General features: G+C 40.8%; 1 protein-coding gene across 2 annotated transcripts in view; it reads right to left on the reverse strand.

Annotated features, from left to right (window-relative positions):
• Positions 1 to 1218: 1218 nt before the first annotated feature.
• Positions 1219 to 19228, reverse strand: part of BTBD7 (BTB domain containing 7) — a 47793-nt gene continuing 29783 nt past the window's right edge. Inside the window, exons 4-12 of one of the 2 annotated variants that reach the window (XM_068148806.1) lie at positions 14942 to 15150; positions 14387 to 14462; positions 12511 to 12671; positions 12065 to 12208; positions 11719 to 11832; positions 10047 to 10236; positions 8680 to 8858; positions 7488 to 7916; positions 1219 to 6086 (exon numbers count right to left, since the gene is read on the reverse strand). In XM_068148806.1, coding sequence (XP_068004907.1) covers positions 5271 to 6086; positions 7488 to 7916; positions 8680 to 8858; positions 10047 to 10236; positions 11719 to 11832; positions 12065 to 12208; positions 12511 to 12671; positions 14387 to 14462; positions 14942 to 15150 — 2318 coding nt within the window. In that variant the 3' untranslated portion in view covers positions 1219 to 5270. The remainder of the gene's footprint in view (positions 6087 to 7487; positions 7917 to 8679; positions 8859 to 10046; positions 10237 to 11718; positions 11833 to 12064; positions 12209 to 12510; positions 12672 to 14386; positions 14463 to 14941; positions 15151 to 19228) is intronic. The other variant, XM_068148807.1, reaches the window with a different exon arrangement.

The following is a 19228-nucleotide window of genomic DNA, read 5'->3' on the forward strand; positions in this document are numbered from 1 at the left end:
GTGGTGTCCTGGATTCCAGCTCTGAGCTCAGATCCCCTGGAGCTGAAACCCTAGGTGTGCCAGATCGTGCTGTCCTCCCCCAGCATAGAGGAGCAGCAGCAGCAGCTCCCAGGGTGCAAGACAATGCTGTAGCAGGGCACTGTGCCACCACTTGCTGTGCTCAAGCACTGACAGCAGTACTGTTGTACAGAGAGAGGAGCTCAGCTGCAGGACACTTTCTGAAGCAAGTATGTAATTTCCACAAAAATAATTACCTACAGCTACAATCTCACACCACTGGGTCAGCAGTGACAATGTGCAGTGCCTGGTTTTGGCATCAGCCTGTACTACAGTCACAGAGTATGGTGTACCTGAAGTGGGGCCAGCCCCTAACAGTCTATCTTTTCAGCTTTGTTGACACAGTTGTGCCTTCTTCATGAAGTGAGGCATTGCAAAATGAACAGAAAACCTCTAACAGTAAATGTTACACTTGTTTAGTTCAGGAAGTTGCTCCTGGAACTCGTCTTCCCAGATGCAGGAATGAAGGTGTCAGTATTTAATGCTTATAAAGCACACTGTCTTTCCCTCCCACCCCCACTTTCTATGAGGACATAACCTAGGTATGTTGTACATCAAAGTGTTCTGCTGCTGGATGACAAGCTCCTAAACTCAAGTCACCTCTTTGAAGGAGTGAAGCACTGGTTTCTGTAGAAGAGATGTAATGAATATTCAGCTGATGCAAGATGACTGCAACTCCAGAACAGAACACTGGGTACTTAATAAGCATCTTTGTCTAGATGCTCTGCTGAGAAAAGAAACACTTCCTAGATAAGGGCTAAGTCCCACTGCCTTGACTGAGTAATCCTATTCCCTTTCATTGTGAATAGTCTCAGTCAATTAAGCTCTAGTCAGAACTCACTGGACTATTTCACTGAAGTACTTTTTTGTTTTCAATAAGCTGATTGAGCAGTGCTACTGATTTTGAATTCCTTCTCTTCTTACACTGCTTTCTATGAGACCCTTGATGTTCAAACCATTTTTATGCACTTCTTCCTCCCCCCAAGAAGGAATGACAAACCTTGTGGGTGGTTTACTGTTGGAGGACACTTCTGATTTGCATTAACCACTCCTTCCCCCCAGCCATGGGTCAGAGGCAGTTGTGCATAAGGACATCAGGGCGGGCTCGGCTGCTCGGCAGCCTGCTGGGAGCCGTGCACGGGAAGAAGCCGCAGCAGCGCGTTCTAGACAAGCCATTTATTTGAAATGCCAACTATACATGGGATAAAGTCAGTGTTACATGCTTCTCAGCAACAGTAGAAAAATAGAACCAGTGAAAACCTTTTTACAACTGTAATGGTACTCAAAAGAGAAATGTATTGTTTTACAATGCATCACACAAGACTAGAATTCAAGTCTGGAGGTACCTAAATAAAAATACTTCTTTTCCTTTTTAAAAACCCCACTATGTACAATTGAAGCGTAAACAAGTTTTACAAAGTACTGGTTATGCAGGTTGTAGAAAAAACACTTGCATAGGACATGAAGTCAGTTTTAAGAAAGTTTTCTGAGCCTTTAGCATTGAAGGCACTTGACTTTATACCAGTAACGACACAAGGACAGGAAACAAAAGCATAACGTTGCCGAAGGCAGGGCTACCTTCTGGTGGTACAGATAACTACAGAAACCCCAAACACTGCTGTACAATTTTCTCCTGGCTGTTCCCTGCCTTGGGCAGAGCTCAGCACCACCTTTACCACGGAAGCACTGAATTATTAGAACAGTGCCTCAAACAGCGTGTGAGTATTCTTACAAAAAAAGGACAAACAAACAAATCAAACCAAAACCCAAACACAACCTCACCCCCAACCCCCCACCAAACCCAAACCAAAGAAACCCATAAGACAAACAGTTGGGGCATTCCAGGACCAAACCCCAAGGCTTACAAGTACAGGTGGCCACAGCCTTAACTTTCAGAAACCCCTGTAGAACAGGAACGATACACAGAACTGCTAATCAACACAGCAGTTATTAATACACAACTACAGTAACTCTGGAACAACAAAACATTTCAAAGGAAGAACCTGTTTCAGGAATTAAGTTATTAATCCATATATTAAGGAGAAAAGGATGGGGTCAGGGAAAGGGCATTAAGAAGTTTTTGCATGTTGCTCACTAAATGAAAATCTGAGCTCTCTTTTAATAGAACAAGGAGCACAAGTCTTCCTCATTCAAGAAAATGTTCATACCTCTGTCCTCGAGCAAAACACAGTAAACTGTTATCTCCATCAAATTTACAGGAGGAAAACATGTTCATTTCCAGCCTAATCAGAAAGTGCTTCATGTAAACAAGGAGCTTCCGCACCAAAGTTTAGTAGCCAGAACAAGAAGTAGCAGGTAGCACAGGCGGGTGTGTGTTGTGTGAGATGATGTATGAATGCTAGTTTCTCAATAAAGGTTCCATGAAGAATAAACATGGTCTCTTTCCCCTTCCCCTGCAAGTCCAACTAAGCAGGAAATCCTGCACTGGAGTATGAAAATACAGTTCCAGTAATTTAACAAATCCTTCTTTTCCACTTCAAATCAGCTGCCATTAGCATATCCTCTTCCCAGCTCAAAATACACAAGCCAAAACACCGATTGTCTACATGGCCTGATTGTCTCTGGCCTCAGAAGGACTTGTCTTTAATTTGCACCTACTTTTAAACACTTCAGTCTCATTTTAATACTGCTCAGTTTCTGAGACTTCAGAAGCAATTCTGTATGCTAAAATGCAGGCATGTTCCCCCTAGAGGCATTTCTTGCCAGATTATTACAAATCCAAAGTGTTTCATGATTTTCCTCAAGCCATAACCTCAAAACTTCCCAGTCTTCCTCAGCCACATCCCCACAAATTTCAAGACTACAATTTACATCTGCAGATTTCTGCCTCATCTCCCTCTAGGCACACAGTGCCACATCCAGCTATGGTAACCAGAACACTTTTCTCAAAGTACATCTATCAACTTTAGGTAAAACTAAATTACTCAGAACAGCAAATCTTCTGAAGACAGCTATGACTTTAGTAATTAAACCACTAACACACATATGATGCAAGTGTGTGTGTAATGGAAGTTAATGCTTGTAGTGCTGGTGAACTACACAGACAGCATTGTGCTGAAACCTTCAGAAGAAGCCTAATGAACCTCAGTCCCTAACCTGCAGCAGCACCGTCCCATCACTGACATCTTACATTTAACAATATTCTACACTGCAGCCCCATGGAAATACTACACATTGGAGATGAGTTCAGGACTGCTAAGTGTCTTGACTGTGGCAAAACAAACAACAAAACCAAACATACAATCCAAAAAAAAAACTCAAACTAAAATGTGGACAGAGGAGGAAAAAACCCAATCAACCAGCCACCAACACATCTTGCCTTACCCACAAGACATCACCTGTGGAGTTTAGACAAGTTTCTCCTTCAACCCTACACCATGCTTTCCATGGCTGCACCTCAAAAGGAGCATCTGCAGATCACTCACAGAAGCAGGAGGCCTACAGATGGGTATGCAGGAATCTTCATGAATCTAGAAACTACTGGGTAATTTGGAAATGCAGTATTCAACAGATTTCTATTACATCGTGGTGTTACCAGGCCTTTTTAATGGCATAACTAAGAATCTGCCATCAACTAGAAGCTGTAGCAAGATTTCTGTTTAAATAGCATTAAGCATTTTGAACTGCAGGAAACAACACAACCTAATCTTAAAGTTGTCCTTTGGGGAAATTCTTCCTTACAGAAACCGTAGATAAAAAACCCAAAACAACACAACAGGCCTTTACCAGTAATCACTACACTGCAGCTGCATCAGATCCCTATCCTAAATGCAACGAATCTGTGGTAAAAACTCCATGTAAGTGTTAAGGATGCATTTAATAACTGTAACCGTTACACCTGCTGCACTGCTTCATGCCAGCCCAGTGGCAGGGAGCCAGCCCAGATCACTGTCGTTCCCTTTTCACACCATAAGAGATTAATCTCGTTTCTGTGCTTTAAAAAAGCAAAGTCAGGAAATGGAGGTGTAATTTAAGTGCTAAAGCTTTGCACATTTCATGATGCTAGAGCGGTTACTCTTTGACTTGGTTCACAGAACAGCTGCAATTATGAAGTCAGCAACACATCAGATCAGGTAAGGAACACTGAGCGACATCACTAAGAGAGAAAGAAGCCCTTTTTTAATCATAGGCAGGAGAAAGCAAGGCAAGGAGCAAGTCACCTCAGCACCTCTGTTGGAGAAGGAACCCTCTCAAATGTAGAGTTACCATTCAGGCAACAGCAAAGATACTATGCCTTGTCTTCCTGACACGCCAGGATTTAGCATGAATCCCTAACTCTGGCCTTCACTTACCCTCACATACGGGTAGCTGGAAGAACAAGTTATTACTCTAATTTTTACAGTATTTCTACATGGGCAAACAATTTTAATCTGTCTAATAAGGACTTCTGGGTGATCATGGAGTTCTCCACGCTCCCAGCTGAATCAGAAAATGAACCAAATCAGACTACCAGATTCCAGTGAATTTCACTGGAATTTGGACTTCTAAACATCCCCCTGAAATTTTTAGAAACCCAAATACAATTCTTGACGTGGGGCTTGCTATGTAAGGGTAAGACCAGCTGCCAGAACTTTTCAAACAAAACATTAGACTATGCCACAGCCATAAAAAGAAAATAACATCAGGAAGATTTCAGATCTAAACAAACAAAACTAACTGGAAGTGTAGTATTTTTGATGTGCTGTTCTTTGGAATTCCTATAGTTCAAAAATAAACACATTGTTGCTATCCTGTAAGAAAATACATTTCATAATGTGCAACTCCATGCACACAGGGAATTGGCAGGTGAAAGGGAAAATGCAAAAGTATGAAAATACAGTCCTTTAAATGTGACAATAAAGCTTAACATATTAGTACAAAACTAATACACTAAAATAGATGTACAGGTGCAAAAGGCTACCAGGTTGTAGAAAAAAAAGGTACCAGCGTTTGTTTGCTCTTTTTTCCTCAAAAGGCTTAATCAAATGTGCTCCAAAAAAGAAAAATTTTCCCACAAAATAAAACCAGAAGCAGCATTAAAAAGAAACTGATAACATGCTGTCTCTAATAAAGCCATGTATGTACAAAAGAAGTGAAAGAAGATGGATTTATCTGCTGGCATGAATGAATTTGTCTGACAGAAGTCAGGCCAAAAGTTGCAAAGAATGGGATGTTTACAACTCTTAGGCACAGCGAAATAGTGAGGGTTGCTTTCATAGGGCAGATTTTTTATAGAGAAAGTCTGGTTTGTTTGGAGACCTCCTTCCTCTGCTCACTGCATCTTCCCTTTCCAACTCTGCATTTCTCTGTGCTCCATGTTCCAATGGCTCGTCATCTGCCAGTCTCCTACTAGGTCTCTCCTCTTGCATTTCAGAGGGGTATGCAGAGAGTGAAGGTCTGTTGGAGGTTAGCCCATAGGTTAGATCTGTTTCCATTTTTGCTCTTCCCCTGATGTGAACCGGACCGTTACCAGTATTTTCCTGGGTAGCCAATGCCAAGTCCAGTCGCTGGGGAGGTTGTTCTAAGACATCGAGGTGTATCGGTTCATTCTTTTGTCTGTGTTGATGCCCCTCTTGGGAGAGCAGGTATTCCCTCCTAGAATCCTCTGGCTTTTTAGGAGATATCTGGGAAGGTAGATAGGCTGACTTTAAGCCACTTGGTGATGCCTTATTGTGGCTATACAAATCTGGGCCAAAATATATGCCTTGTGAAGGCGAAGGGCTGTGCCTGTTGGGTGCTGGAGTAGAGGGTCTGCATGCAGCATTAGAGAAGTCATAGAAGTCAGGATATTCCTGCTGATTTTCTCGAGCATCTGTTTTTTGCTCTATTGCATGTTTCTTTCGAGAAGTGGGCACGTGTCTGTTCTGAATACAGGAAATGTGCTGGGGTGGACCGGCCCCTACCTCTGTAACTGCCTGGCTTAGTTCTGTGTCGACCGTCAGCTCTGGTAATCTTCTGTCTTTTAAAGACATTGCTGACACACCCATTGCAATATCTGGCATCAGTTCATTTAGCAAGGGCTGAGTACACTGGAAAAGAAAAAAAGTAAATTGGTACACGGAAACAAAGCAAAAGCTAAAGACAAACTGTACTTAGGGCAGTTTCTGCAATACAAAACAGTATTCTCCTATCTACCTTTGCCTAGCTCAGCTTCAGCCTGCAAGTTTCCTACACTGTTTGAAGAACATGGTGATCGTCCAGCCTTCACCTTCCTGCTAACTTAAAACAACTTCTTTACTTTAAGAAGCTATTATTGTAGCATAGCAGCTTCATGAACAGATTTTGTCTTGCATATACAGTAAATACCAACACTGTTAAACCCTCAAAGGTCAGCCTCTTTTAAGGCACTTGCAATTATCAAACTGAACAAGGTTTGCAGAAGTTACTGAGACAAGCATTCCAGAAAGGAAAGTTAAAACTTTGATTTGTATTTGTAATTTCTGATGAAAGTAAGTTTGGCAATCATTCATTATTAGTAACTCACAAATTGCATAAACCCAATACAGAACAAAGATATTGCCCATATTATGTCTATGATTCTCCCTGCAGTTTTTATAGCAGAAATCTTTGTAATGTGAGAATGAGCACTAGGTAATGTCCTTAGTCAAGTCATTACTGACCACATGCTGCAAAACTCACCCTTGAACAAAGATTAATTTGAAGTGAAATATTTAACCTAAAATATAAAAAAGGAGGGCAACATATTTAGGAAAATTGCTAAATGAAAACAAAAAACTAAAAATCCATGATTCCATTCAGAACTCACTTGAATCTGCATCTAAAGAACAGGATTCTAGTATGACATAACAGTGCACTGAAAGTTTTTGCACTGCAGAAAAAAATTACCGAATTCTTTACTTAGCACTTAACATACTTCACAAAGCTATCTCTGTCCAGTGTATTCTTGTGCATTGCTTTCGTTGCCTCATATTGTAGTTCAGCAACCAGGATTGTCTTTAAACGCTGTTACAAACCCTTTTGTATTTGCAATTACTAAGTTCTGCTTGCCTGCTCATTTTTATAACTTTTGCACATTCTCCACAGGTTCCCTTCATACACATCTCATTCCTTCAGGACTACTTACCTGTGAATTGCCAAAACAGTTTATGATTTATAGCATCAGTCTGCTGCTGAAACTGTCTGTACGTCGTTTCAATGGAGGGCAACCTATTTTTCAGAAGACTTGCAAGTCCCACTTATCCCTCCAAAATGCTCTGGCCCCTGGAGCATCCTTTCTCCCAAGCATTAATGCACACCTTTGGAATGCAGAATGCCGAGAGCCCGTTTGATAGAAAACTCTCCTCGCAACTAACAAACGTGCTCTTTTATTTAACCTAGCCAAGTTACTTCATCATAAGAATTCTCTCCAGCTCCTCTCTAGAAGATACTTTAAATGGCCAGAGACAGGAAGGAGAAATCATAATACTTACTCCTTGCTTCTCAGCTGCCATCACTGCCGCTGCTGCAGCCACCGTTTGTCTCCCCAGACCTGTAGTGTTAGTGCAATCAGGAGGTGCTGCTTTAACACTGGGCAAGTAGACAGGCAGTGCAGCTTTGGGAGCAGTTCGGGAGTGGAATAGTGAGTGATTACATGGGTAGGAAAAGGACCGGGAGGGATGTTGACTTGGCACCCTTTGTTTCCAGCCCACTTTGAACTGGTTGTGAATAGGAGTTGCTGGTGGATGGTATGGAGGTGGAGGAGGGGGCAATGGTGGATGGAAGGCCACAAAAGAGTCCAGTTCTGTAAACATGGTTTCTGCAGTGGGAGTGCTGTTAACACGACATCGTCCAGACTGTCTCATGGTCAGGAGTGGGCTTTCATCCCCAAATCGCTCATCAGGAAAGAATTTGTGAGGATTCTGCAAAGCACAAAACCCAGGTGTAACAAAGCGAAGCAGGAAATCATCTACAAAAAAATAAACCAATCTCCTACACTAGCACGCACTAGAACTAGAACTCTGCGAGAGCAGTAACAGGCTAGCTGAGCCACCATACTGGCTTCAGCGACAGCCACCTGTGCTCAAAACCACAACAGCCACCTCAAACTTCAACGCTTGAGCTGATCACAGCTACTGTGGAAAATTTGTTGTTGTTGTCCTTTTTTAAAGGAACATAACAAGCATCAGAGTCACTGTGTAAGTTGACCAGAAATGCATTTGCTTTAACAACAGTATACAAACAGAAGGGGGGTATTTCCACTTTCCCAGTCCTGCTATGGACTATGCCAACCTACTGTATTAGTTACTTTTTCTCCTCTCCCATTCAAGAAGAAATCATAACCCAGGTGTCTAATTATGATTTGACTAATTCTCATCAGCTGCCTCTGAGTAAATTTTTTTGTCCACAAAAATCTGTGTTAGTAAGAGAACCCTGAATGGTAACAATCCTTGAGAAAAGCGTTTATACGTTGTGCTTGCACGTTTACAGAAATCACACACATCAAATGCGCCACAGCCTCACCCTGATTTGCACTTGGACAGCTCTAAAGCTGCACAGATATTTCAAATAATTTTTGCATCTGCACATACAAAGTAGTTCTCTTACTGCAGACACACAGTAGTGTCAGTTCATAAGCACAACAGAATCAAAGCGTTTGTGGTATTAAATAGTAATTTCTCATACCTGCAGAAGCTCAGCAGCAGCATCAGAAAGTCCAAATTCCCGCAGCACACGAATCTGAATCTCATAACTGACTGTGGCACCCTCTCCACAATTAAGAGCGTAGGCTCTTTGCACCTGCTCAGTGTGACGCAGCTCCTGCAGCCGTCTGATCATCTCTTTTACAATGAGGAGATTGGGGACTGCAGGAAAAGAGAACAAAATGGGAGAAAAGTGAGATTACTTTCTGAACTGAAAGGACTAAGTTTGACTGCAATGGTTAGATCTAATTCTGAAGGAAAAAAAAATAATCTAACAGCAAGCTTGGCTGGGCTTCATTTTATTTCAGGAAGCATTCTGACAAGAACGATTCAAGTTACACGTGTTCCTTGGAGCATCAAACCACAAGTGATAACACATCACACAGATGGTGAAGATATATTCCATGTGTCCAGTTTCTGCTAAAATGAGCCACAAATACAGCCTTTATGATGCAGGAATTTCATGATTTGAGGTAGGGGCAGGATATCTTAAATTAGTAACTGAATGTTCTTTCATGAGCTCTACAGGCCAAGAATTCATAGATTTTTTTGGCATGCACTTCACACTTCCAGCAGAATTCTATAAGCACAAGATCATAATACCAGGATGTAACTGCAGAAAGAATGTTCTAGAAGAATAACAGAAATTGCAAGCCAACACAAACCTGTTAAAATTATGTTGGTTTATTACTTCCATAAAGGAAGTAACATATAATTTGGGGTATTTACCCTGTTGATAAACTTTCTCATGCCACTTCTTGCTGCTGGTTGGCGATGAATTACATTTCTTGGTGGTCTTTTTGTCCTCATGAAAACATGTATATTGTAAGAGAAGACAAATCCAGATCTTTGAATATGTAAGTACAGACACATGACCCTTCACCAGCTTTACAAGCACTATGTGTTACCATGACCAGATGTCCATAAGGAAAGCTTATAAAAATTAAGTGGACCAGACAGCAAGAACAGTGTGAGAAGACACTTGCATTATGGAGAAAGAAAACCCATCAGCTGGTCCCACATTCAAAGTTTACATTGGTACATGAAGGATAAGTGCAGGCAGTGCAAAATATCCCCTCCCCCAAACGAATTCCTGTACTATCATGAAAAAAAAATAAAAAGCCCTAAAAATATTCTATTCAGTCTATGAGGCTTGCAAATATGTTCTCCATACACTTCAACCATTCTTTAAAATCCAGGTTTAGCAGCCAGATGTTCAGCAGCAACTGGCATCTTGCTCTACTGAAGAAGAGAGCATTATAGAGAAGTTTGAAGCAGTTTTCCAAATTGGTAGGCATAAAAGTGATCTAAGTTTTTAATCAGTGTTTCCAAGTGATCTAGCAGCCTTACCTGGGATTTCATTGGCTATAACTGAAGGAGGACTGGACTGGTTTGTGCTAACTTGCTGGTGGGTAATCATATGACAACACTGCGGCACGGCGTTGTTTACCATGTAAAGGGTGTCGGGCACATTGGACATTCGGACCATCCGCAAACGAACAAGATCGGTTTGTTCCACCATCATCTCATCCAGCACTGACTGCAACGACAGCCATGAGAAAGCCCTCATGAAGGCACTGCACACATACCCAGGAAGACCTGCTGTAAACACAGTCCCAAGGGCACAAGTCTAGCAATGCCTAAATTATAACTTTTCCAGGTCCCAAACAGTCTTTGTCTTTTCCAGCATTTTCTGCTCCATTTTCCAGTCATGATCAGAGCTGAGTTTCAGAGCTAAGAGCAATCAGGTGAATAAAATTGGGGAAAGCTACTTTGTTTATTTTGTAATTGTCAGAAAAGTAACCTTCTTGAGGCCAGATCCTCTGAACTTTGTCTCAGAAAATTACTGCCTGTAAGTCTCAACTCTATGCCACTGAGTAGAAGGCATTAGTCTGAAAATTAATCGCATTTCCCTCAGATGACTTATAGCATAGAAAGGGATTTATACAGACCCTTTTAAGAGTCCCATTGAATGTTAAATGCATTCAGTAAAAACATTAGGAGGCTAACAGAGAAGTAAAAAAAAAAAAATCCTCAAAAATTACTCATCTGCAACGGTTGCATTTCACAGCAATTAAACTAGGAATAGGAGGGGTATAATTACCAGGTAATGAGAGTCCACCCTCTATGGTTAAACAGCTAGTAATGCTTTTAAAAGTATTAACAGCATAGTGAGAAGCTAATGGAAACAAGAGGGATTCCTGATGGGGGTGGGGAGGTGTAAAAAGTAGTAATCATAAGTGTAGAATGCACTAAAGTACTCCCATGTCATATACCTAAAATTAAGAGAGTCAAAGCTTTTATCATGTGATCTTTAACGCATTTTTGTTAGTTTTAACAATCTAGGATACAAAGAGAAAAGTTTAACTGGCTAGTCTTCCTTCACTGCTTTAGTGCCACCTCTCCAAATTTGTGCCCATGATGCAAAGTAGTTTCATTTCTCCTCTCCCCTCAAAAAAGGATGTCAACAACTCGTACTCAAAAAAAATTTCTCTTGTGCACAGGGCAACAGCCCTGAATTCACCAGAGTCGTGGTGATACTTTGGAAGTGCTGTGAATAAGCACAGCTTTCTTTTCCTTTGCAGTCATTCGCAGTACTGGGACTCACAAGCTAATGGCTAAAGTGGCATTAGTTAGCAATCTACAAGGTTCCCATTATCCAAGCTGAATATGGCAGGTTTCTGCCCCAGACAGCCACCTCTGTCCTATCACCAAATGCCACCATCAAACATGCTACAAGTTCTTCAATTTGATGGTCCTCATTCAAGATGTTAAATAAAGAAGCTATTGCCTCAGTAGGCCATAAAGGACTCCCGTCCAATTGGACAAAAGTGATTTATTCCATTTTGCAGAGAACTGAAGGAATTTTGGATATGTCCCGACTCAAACAAGGAGATGAAGTACCAGAGTCCTCTGTGGAGTGGAATAGTTCTCTACACAGCTCTGGTGGAAGCTGGGGAGCCTGAAACACCTGGCACCTAAGTTGCTGACTAGCTGCAAACTGGGACTCTCAGGCTCTCACCTTGCCATCCGCCTGCCAGGAGGGCTGCCGAGGAGCTGGGCCGGCAAACTGGCTGGAAACCAGGGAGGTTTCCCTCAGAACGCTGCTTTGTTTCCGGTGGAATTTCATCAAGATCTGTCTCGCAAACATTTCAATTTTGACAAAAAAAAGTTTTGTTGAAATTTTTCTGACCAGTACTAGAGACTTGAGCCTGATGATGAATCTTGTAAGTCTTGTTAAATTGAAAACATTAGTATTTTAGGCCAGTACATGCAAAGAGAGACAAAAGATACCAAAACCTTTCCTTGTTTACAGAACCCCCTGATAACTCCAATTTAACAATAGTTATGTTGTTAATGATTATTACCTTGGCCTCCTCCACATATGGTGAGAACAGTCTTGGCCGCACATATATTCCAGCATTTTTTTGCCTCAGCCAGGCATTTGACTTTCCACCTTCTGATGTTGGTAGCATGTCTGAAGGAGGAGTACTTATCAGGCCTCTCTTCATCTTTAAGAATCAAGAAATAGTTTTATGGGGTTTTAAAAAATACAAGTATTAGGAAAGCTTGAAACAAATGCATTTCTTATGCTGAATCCTCACACTACTGATTTTTCTTTAGCCTTCTAATATATTAACTAAGAACAGGAAATTGACCCAGACAACTAGAGTTACACATGTATTACTCTGAGCAGTAACGTTTTAGGAGCTAATCCTTTTAAAAAAGTATTAAAAAATAAAAACTGAATATATTGTAGAATCTGAAGTAGAAAGAGCCCAGAGACAGTGTTTATATAGGACTAGCAACTTACTGCATCACTCAGAACTTCACTATTCATGGGTAAGATGTGCTCAATGCGGACAAAAGGTAAAAGTGGAGACAGGATTTCTCTCAGCTCTTCAATGTCAAGATCTCTCCTCTTCACACCTCTCTTGTTCACACTGTGAGCAGTACCACTGAGTAAATTTGGCTCTGAAGGAAGGAACAAGAAATACTGAGTTTACATCAAAAAGTTTAACAAGGAAAGCAAGAATTATAGGGCTTACAGGAAGTTAGAGAAAAGGGAAGAAAAATCTGATTTTAAATTAACGGTGCTTACGTGTTGTTCCACAAAACTACTTCATGCCTTAAAATCTGGTATGAAGCATCTACAGAGACAGGCTCAGCTTAGACAAGGCATTGAGAGTTGTACAAATGACCTGTTTCAAAGTGCCAGGGAGAAAATAGGAAAATAGTTTGGGGTAGATGCTTAGAAAGCTCCACCAAGAACCACTATGAAAACATTTGTGCCTCCCAGCTACAGGTCTCCCACAATCTCTCCTGCAGCTCCTCTACCTTTCCCTAGCAGTTTTCAGAGACTTATTTTCCTACAAACTAAGGCCTGAGGAATCCACTGGGATGCATTATTCTAGCCCCCATGTGTAACCTACCTTAGTAAATACTGTCACAGAATCACAGAATGGGAGGATTGGAAGTGACCTCCGGCAAGCATCTTGTCTAATCCCCCTGCTAACACAGGTATATCTAGATCAGGTTGCACAGGAACCTGGAACTCATCCAGGCAGGTTTTGAAAGTCTCCAGAAAAGGAGACTCCACAACCTCTCTGGGCAGCCTGTTGCAGTGTTTCATCACCCTCAAAAGCAAAGAAGTTTCTGCTGAAATTCAAACTTCTTCAACTGAAACCAGCACAATGACAAAGCAGTTGTGTCGCAAACAGCGATGGTGGATTTCAAAAACACGGCCAGCCCTCCAAAGACAGCAGCTACATCGGCATTGCTGATTTCACACAGGCAAGTTTCTCCTTTCCTGTTCCTCTTGTTGCACTGATTGACACTACTTGGTAGGGATGACCTACAACTTACTTGTATTTGTACATTTATATCTACTTTAGGAAAAACACTGATGCCACTTGATGGCTTGTTTCTCCCTACCACAGATTTCTGAAGGAGAAAAGTATTCAAACTGAAGCAAAAAACTGACATAGTAAACTAAGAATGAGATTACTGTAAGAAGCCTGGATGGGCACAGAAAAGTTAAAGATATTTCTCCCACAAGTCTTTTGTAATTGATGAATTAATTACAAGAAAAATAATTGCAAGACAACAGTAAATCAGCCAGACTGAAAAATCAGACAGTTGTAGGAGCCGAAAAGACCTCTAGAAGTTTGGTGCAGCCACAACCACTGCCCTCTCCCCACGCCTCTGCAGGCTGGGTAGAGCAGGTTGCCCCCAACTACATCCAGTTGGGTTTTTAACACTTCCAAGAACAGAGATCCTATAACTGCTCTGGGCAACCTGTGCCAGTGCGTGATTGTCATCACATTCTTGCGTTTAAACAGAATTTGCTGCATTTCAGTTAATGTCTCATTGCCCCTCATCCTGTCCTGGGTGCCACCTGGGTGCTCTATTTTCTTTGCTTCCTGACATTAAATATTTATACACTGTGCTAAGATCTCCCCAAGCCTTTTCATCTTGAGGCTAAACAATCCCAGCTCCTTCAGAATGCCTGTGCTCTCATTTTTTAGAGAGCAAAAGCTTTAAGGAAAAAAAGACAAGAAGTGCACTTGCTGACCATGCTGTGAGCAAATTAGGTTAGATTTTTTTAAAGTTACAGATTACCCACAAAAAATAATTTCCACACAGTTTAGATTGTTTGGCTCAGTACTGTGTGGTTTAAGGAGCCTTACCTCGATCTGCTATTCTCTTCATCAACTGGTGCTCTCCCCATTTAATCAGGTATTTAAGAATATCTTGTTCACTTGCCTGGTAGAAAGACAAAGTCAGCAATCACTATATACTTAATGATTTCTAGAGTCATGTCACTTAATGAATGCCTATGAAGGAAAAAAATAATTGTCTAGCATAGAAGACTTTACAGGGATTACATTTGAACGACTGAAGTTAGTTACAAGGGGCAGCTCTATTTTAACACCTGGTGTTTGGATCTCTTCTTTAACATTAAAAATTCTGCACTTGCACTGCCTGGAAAGCTATGAAAATAATGAAACCAACTAAATTCTAATCTAGGTGAAGAGAAAGCTTTTCAGTAATATTAAGAACAAAACTTGGGTTTGTTCATACCTCCACACACATGTGCTAGCCACTCAACATTTTTAGAGGCATAAAATTGTGTACTGAAAAATTTATCTACGTAGTTTCTTAACATCTAGGGTAGGAAATCTAGTCATAATACACACCATCATGGAAGATCAAGGACCAGCTGTATTCTGCATGCAGGTTACCTGTAAATAGTCAGACTGAATAGCTGTGAGCAGGTGGTCCTTGTTGAGTTCATAGAAGACGTCTGAAGTCATGACCTGGGTAAACTCCTCACAGAGGAAATGTAGTGCTTGACGATGTACCCACTTGGAACCATATGGCTGAGAGCTCCACTTCAGAATGGCAATTAAGGTGTCTAGTGAGATGCTCTCTGCAATAATATCTTCACAGCCTAGGAGGCAAAAACAAAAATCAAGGATGTCGTTACAGAGGTACTTTGATCCTGAAGGGATGATACATATAGCCAAATCTGTAATATTAAGAGTTATGCCTCCCAGTGAGGGTAAACCCACAAGTGCCCTACAGACCAAAGTTGTAAACAGGGTTAAATTCTAACTAAAAGTATAATTTTAGTTGTGGTTTAGGATTCCAGCTATGCAGTCATTTACTTTTTCAAGGGACATGAAACACGTAGGCTCACATGCCTGGCTGAACAACTGGAAAACTAGTTCAGTGCTATGAGAACCTCCTTTGGTTAATATACACAATCTGACTGTTTCACACATTATCAAGTTGAAGATTTTAATGAGTCACTGTTGTTTGCAGTAGACTAATAGAAACTGATAAATGGTAACAGATGTAGGATTTGCATCACCTTGTACATGGACCCTCCCAAGACAGAAGAGAAGCAGCAAAAGCTGTGACATATTGTCAGTATTCAACCACTCAGCACAGAATGAGGGCAGCAAAGCATCATTTTCTGATTCACAAAGAAGGCAACAAGCAATGATAAATTGCTCTAGGCTGCCACCATACCACCCTAGGTCTCCTATCAAGCAAGGCACAGTATGTCAGGACAGGGAGCACTTCCTCTGATAGAAAAGCAGGACGTAAAACCTCTAAAAGGCAGGTATTCTAACTCATGGTGAGTCTGCTGGAGTTTTTTCATACTCACTGCTGCATTAGGAGTTACTCTTCCAGAGTGTATGTATCTTATGAGGAGGAGACTTCTCCGGAAAGGACATGCAGCAAATTTGGAAGAAATTAAGGAAGAAGTATTGTGGGAGAGCTGAAAACACGAGTACTTGGGATTACTGAGTTAAGACAGAAGATAACACAACATTGATCATTTGAAGTCTCCAGCAGCACATCGCTGAGCCAGAATACTATTTCTATTTGTACTATGAAGATAGCAATTTAAACTGGGGGGGTATCTTATTCCAAAATTATACATTCCAGTCTTAACCCACTACAGCCACAAAATTACAGCTCAGTTTATGTCCATGAGAGAGGTTCCTGGACAGCTCAGAGCAGCACACTTACACTGCAATTATTTTACTTCTATATGTCATCATTTTTCTCTCAGTTTAAAAGATAGTTGAAAACTGATCTTCAGCAGAACTGTCTCCCACTACTGAGCTCTTGGACTAAGCTGAGTGAGACGGTGTTTGGTATGGTAATCTTAGCATTTGTCAAGACGAACGTCAGATTGGATCTCCTGATGCTACATTCTATGTATTTTTGAACCAGTTGCATACACATAAGGCACTAGCAGCAATTCAGAAAAACTGAAGAAAATCTTACTTTTCTACATGGGCCAGCATACAGAATATAAATGCTGACTCTTTCTCTAGCAACTAATAATGTGATGGCTAGGTTAAGGAATAAGCAATAAGAAGTGAACATGCTACTTCAAGTAGAAGGGTATCTGTCAAAGGAGCTACTAAATAGGAGCCAAGTCAATGAAAAGGGAAACTTAAACACTAAGGCAAAGAAGGTGGTACTAGGAAGCAAGAGTTAAAACATGAGATTATAAATTTACTTGTCCTATTAAATACATGTATTTCAAGTTAATACTATAAAAAGCTAGCATGGTAATTATGAGGAAAATATTCTGCCATTATAATTTTCTAAACAAGCATATAAAAAAATGCAGTGGATGTAATATACAGTCAGTGCTCAGTGAGAACATCTGCAGCATATTTCAGGAATGTCTGAATTTAAACACACTCTAGGAAACAATTTTGATTTATTTTCTGAAGGAACTTATGAAAATACTGCCTGTGTGTTCCCCCCCAGTTCATACTTCAATTTTTCCTCAATAAGCACTGGGACTGTTGGTTTTTGTTGTTTCCCCCCCCCCCCCCACGCCCTATTCACCTGAGAAAAAGACAACCATAGATCAATGCAGTCACTGACAGAAGGTCTATCAGAAGCACACATTTCTAAATGATGCATTAAAGGCAGCATTACTCTTTTCATCCAAATCAGACTCTCCATTTGATTTGGACAAAGGCATAAGTCATGTTTCAATGCAACTGCTTTGTCCTTGACCATTACTGAAGTAACTATGCACTTCTCAGAGCTACCTATTACCACTAGGTAACAGAGACATCATCTTATAGAGATTAACCTCTAACGCATGGTGGGGACCTGTCTGAAGTGCAGAGTGAACATGCAGGAAAGATTGGTTGGTGGCACCTGGAAAAATCAGCCTGATCATCACTGGTGCAGATGAGAGCAGAGGGTAACTGTTCCTGAAATACATTCCTTAGATTTTGGTACAGGTTAGAGAAACTGCCCACTAGAGATGTGGGTATTCCCCACAACCCTGAAGGATAAACCTTACTCCCAAGTATTGAAAAATTCTGATCAAGAATTTGAAAAACAGTGTTTAAAAACCAAACAAACTAATCTATCTTAAAAGGTGAAAATACTTCAGCATATGCCAGAAGCCTGAGTAAATGAAGTATGAGGATTTCTACTTCAGGATCCATTTTTACTTACTCTTAGATTTTTCCTTACATAGTTAACAGCTGCTATCATAATTAACTATGTGGTGTGAGTCCCTCTTCCCTTTTGCAGCTCAAAAAAAGAGAAAGATGTTAAGTTAGTGGCAAACCTGGCATGCTTAAGGAAAGCCAAGCATGACTAGTTGAAGCATGCTTAAAAGGAGTTTGCTTCCCTGAGTAAGAAACAGTTGTTTGAAACAATTCTTTAGAGTCATCTGCTGTGTTGCACTGAGTCTTGTCCTGCTAAATCCTAATGCAGCTTCATGCAATCACTCCATCCGTGTGCAAGCCGACAGCAGATAATTACATTCCCCTGAAGCCTAAAGATTACACCTAAGGACTGCTCCATTGCAACATCAGTCTGCAACCCCACTCACTGAAATCAGTCACCAGGAAACTGAAACTGTAAGAACAAAGAGGCATCTTAAACTGAGTGCCATACACAGTATTTACTCTGACATTAATTTTGGAAACAGTAAGGATACCTGCCTCCAGCAAAGACAGAAAACTACAGTTCTGTGAGAAATGTAGTTCCAAATATCTGAGCAACACTGATTTACAGAAATGGGGCATCACGTCGTGCCAGTTCCTCTGTCAAGTCCAATTATTGCACAACTACCAATAATGTGATATTATCAGGTGAAAAGGTCATTTAGGATACTTAGAAAACGAAACAGTCCTTTTCCTGGGTAATTTCAGCAATGTGTCAGAACTGTGAGATTATTAAAAGTATTTCTTCTGAAGTAAGCATGAGGCAATAATTGAAAGTGTTTTCTGAACATGTAAATACACTGAGGCAACCCAGTTCTAGCTATGGAAGGATTCCAATTTCTCTTCTTCCTTGGCAGAAGTTTTTTTTTTGCTTTAAAAGTCACTAGGCAAAAAACCAAACCCCAAACCATTCCAGTCATCTAGTAGTCACAATACTGTTCTTCACAGTAGAATAAAGCATTTTTCTCCTACAAGTACTAGTTTACAGTATTCAGGCAGCAACAGCCATTCTATTTGCAGTATCTCAAAGTGCCCTACCATAAGCTTCTGTGACCATTAGTATCTTTCAGAGATTAAGCTTGAAGTCTAAAGAAAGGAAAGATGGTTATCACATTTTGAATAAATAAAACTATTCCATGTACTCCTCTTGTTGGATTCCAGTAAGTCCTGCCCACAAACAAGTCCCTTCTGCTTTCCCCAGTTCTCTCTCAAATGCAGTTCCAAAGTCCTTCCGAAAAGGCATAGCTTGAGCTCATGCTTAGGCATGCTAGCTAGCAGCTTGGGATCTTGTTGAGACATTTGACAGATCTACTAAAGACAAATTAAGTGCCTTCAGCAGGCAGCAAAAGTGGAATTACACAAAGTTTTTACTACAAAATTGTTAAATTCATTTTGTTGTGGAGATCTTTCCCCTAAACTTATGGAAACCAGCAGAGCCAAGGGAAAAAACCACAAAACCAGTAAGAATTCATCTTGACACTGAACTGGAGTCTTGAAGCTATTCAGTGCTTTCTTAAGTTTGCTGCA

Source organism: Melanerpes formicivorus, unplaced genomic scaffold, assembly GCF_026170545.1.
Source record: "Melanerpes formicivorus ecotype bairdi unplaced genomic scaffold, bMelFor1.0.p_v2 SCAF_17, whole genome shotgun sequence".
In the NCBI taxonomy this organism is placed as follows: domain Eukaryota; kingdom Metazoa; phylum Chordata; class Aves; order Piciformes; family Picidae; genus Melanerpes; species Melanerpes formicivorus.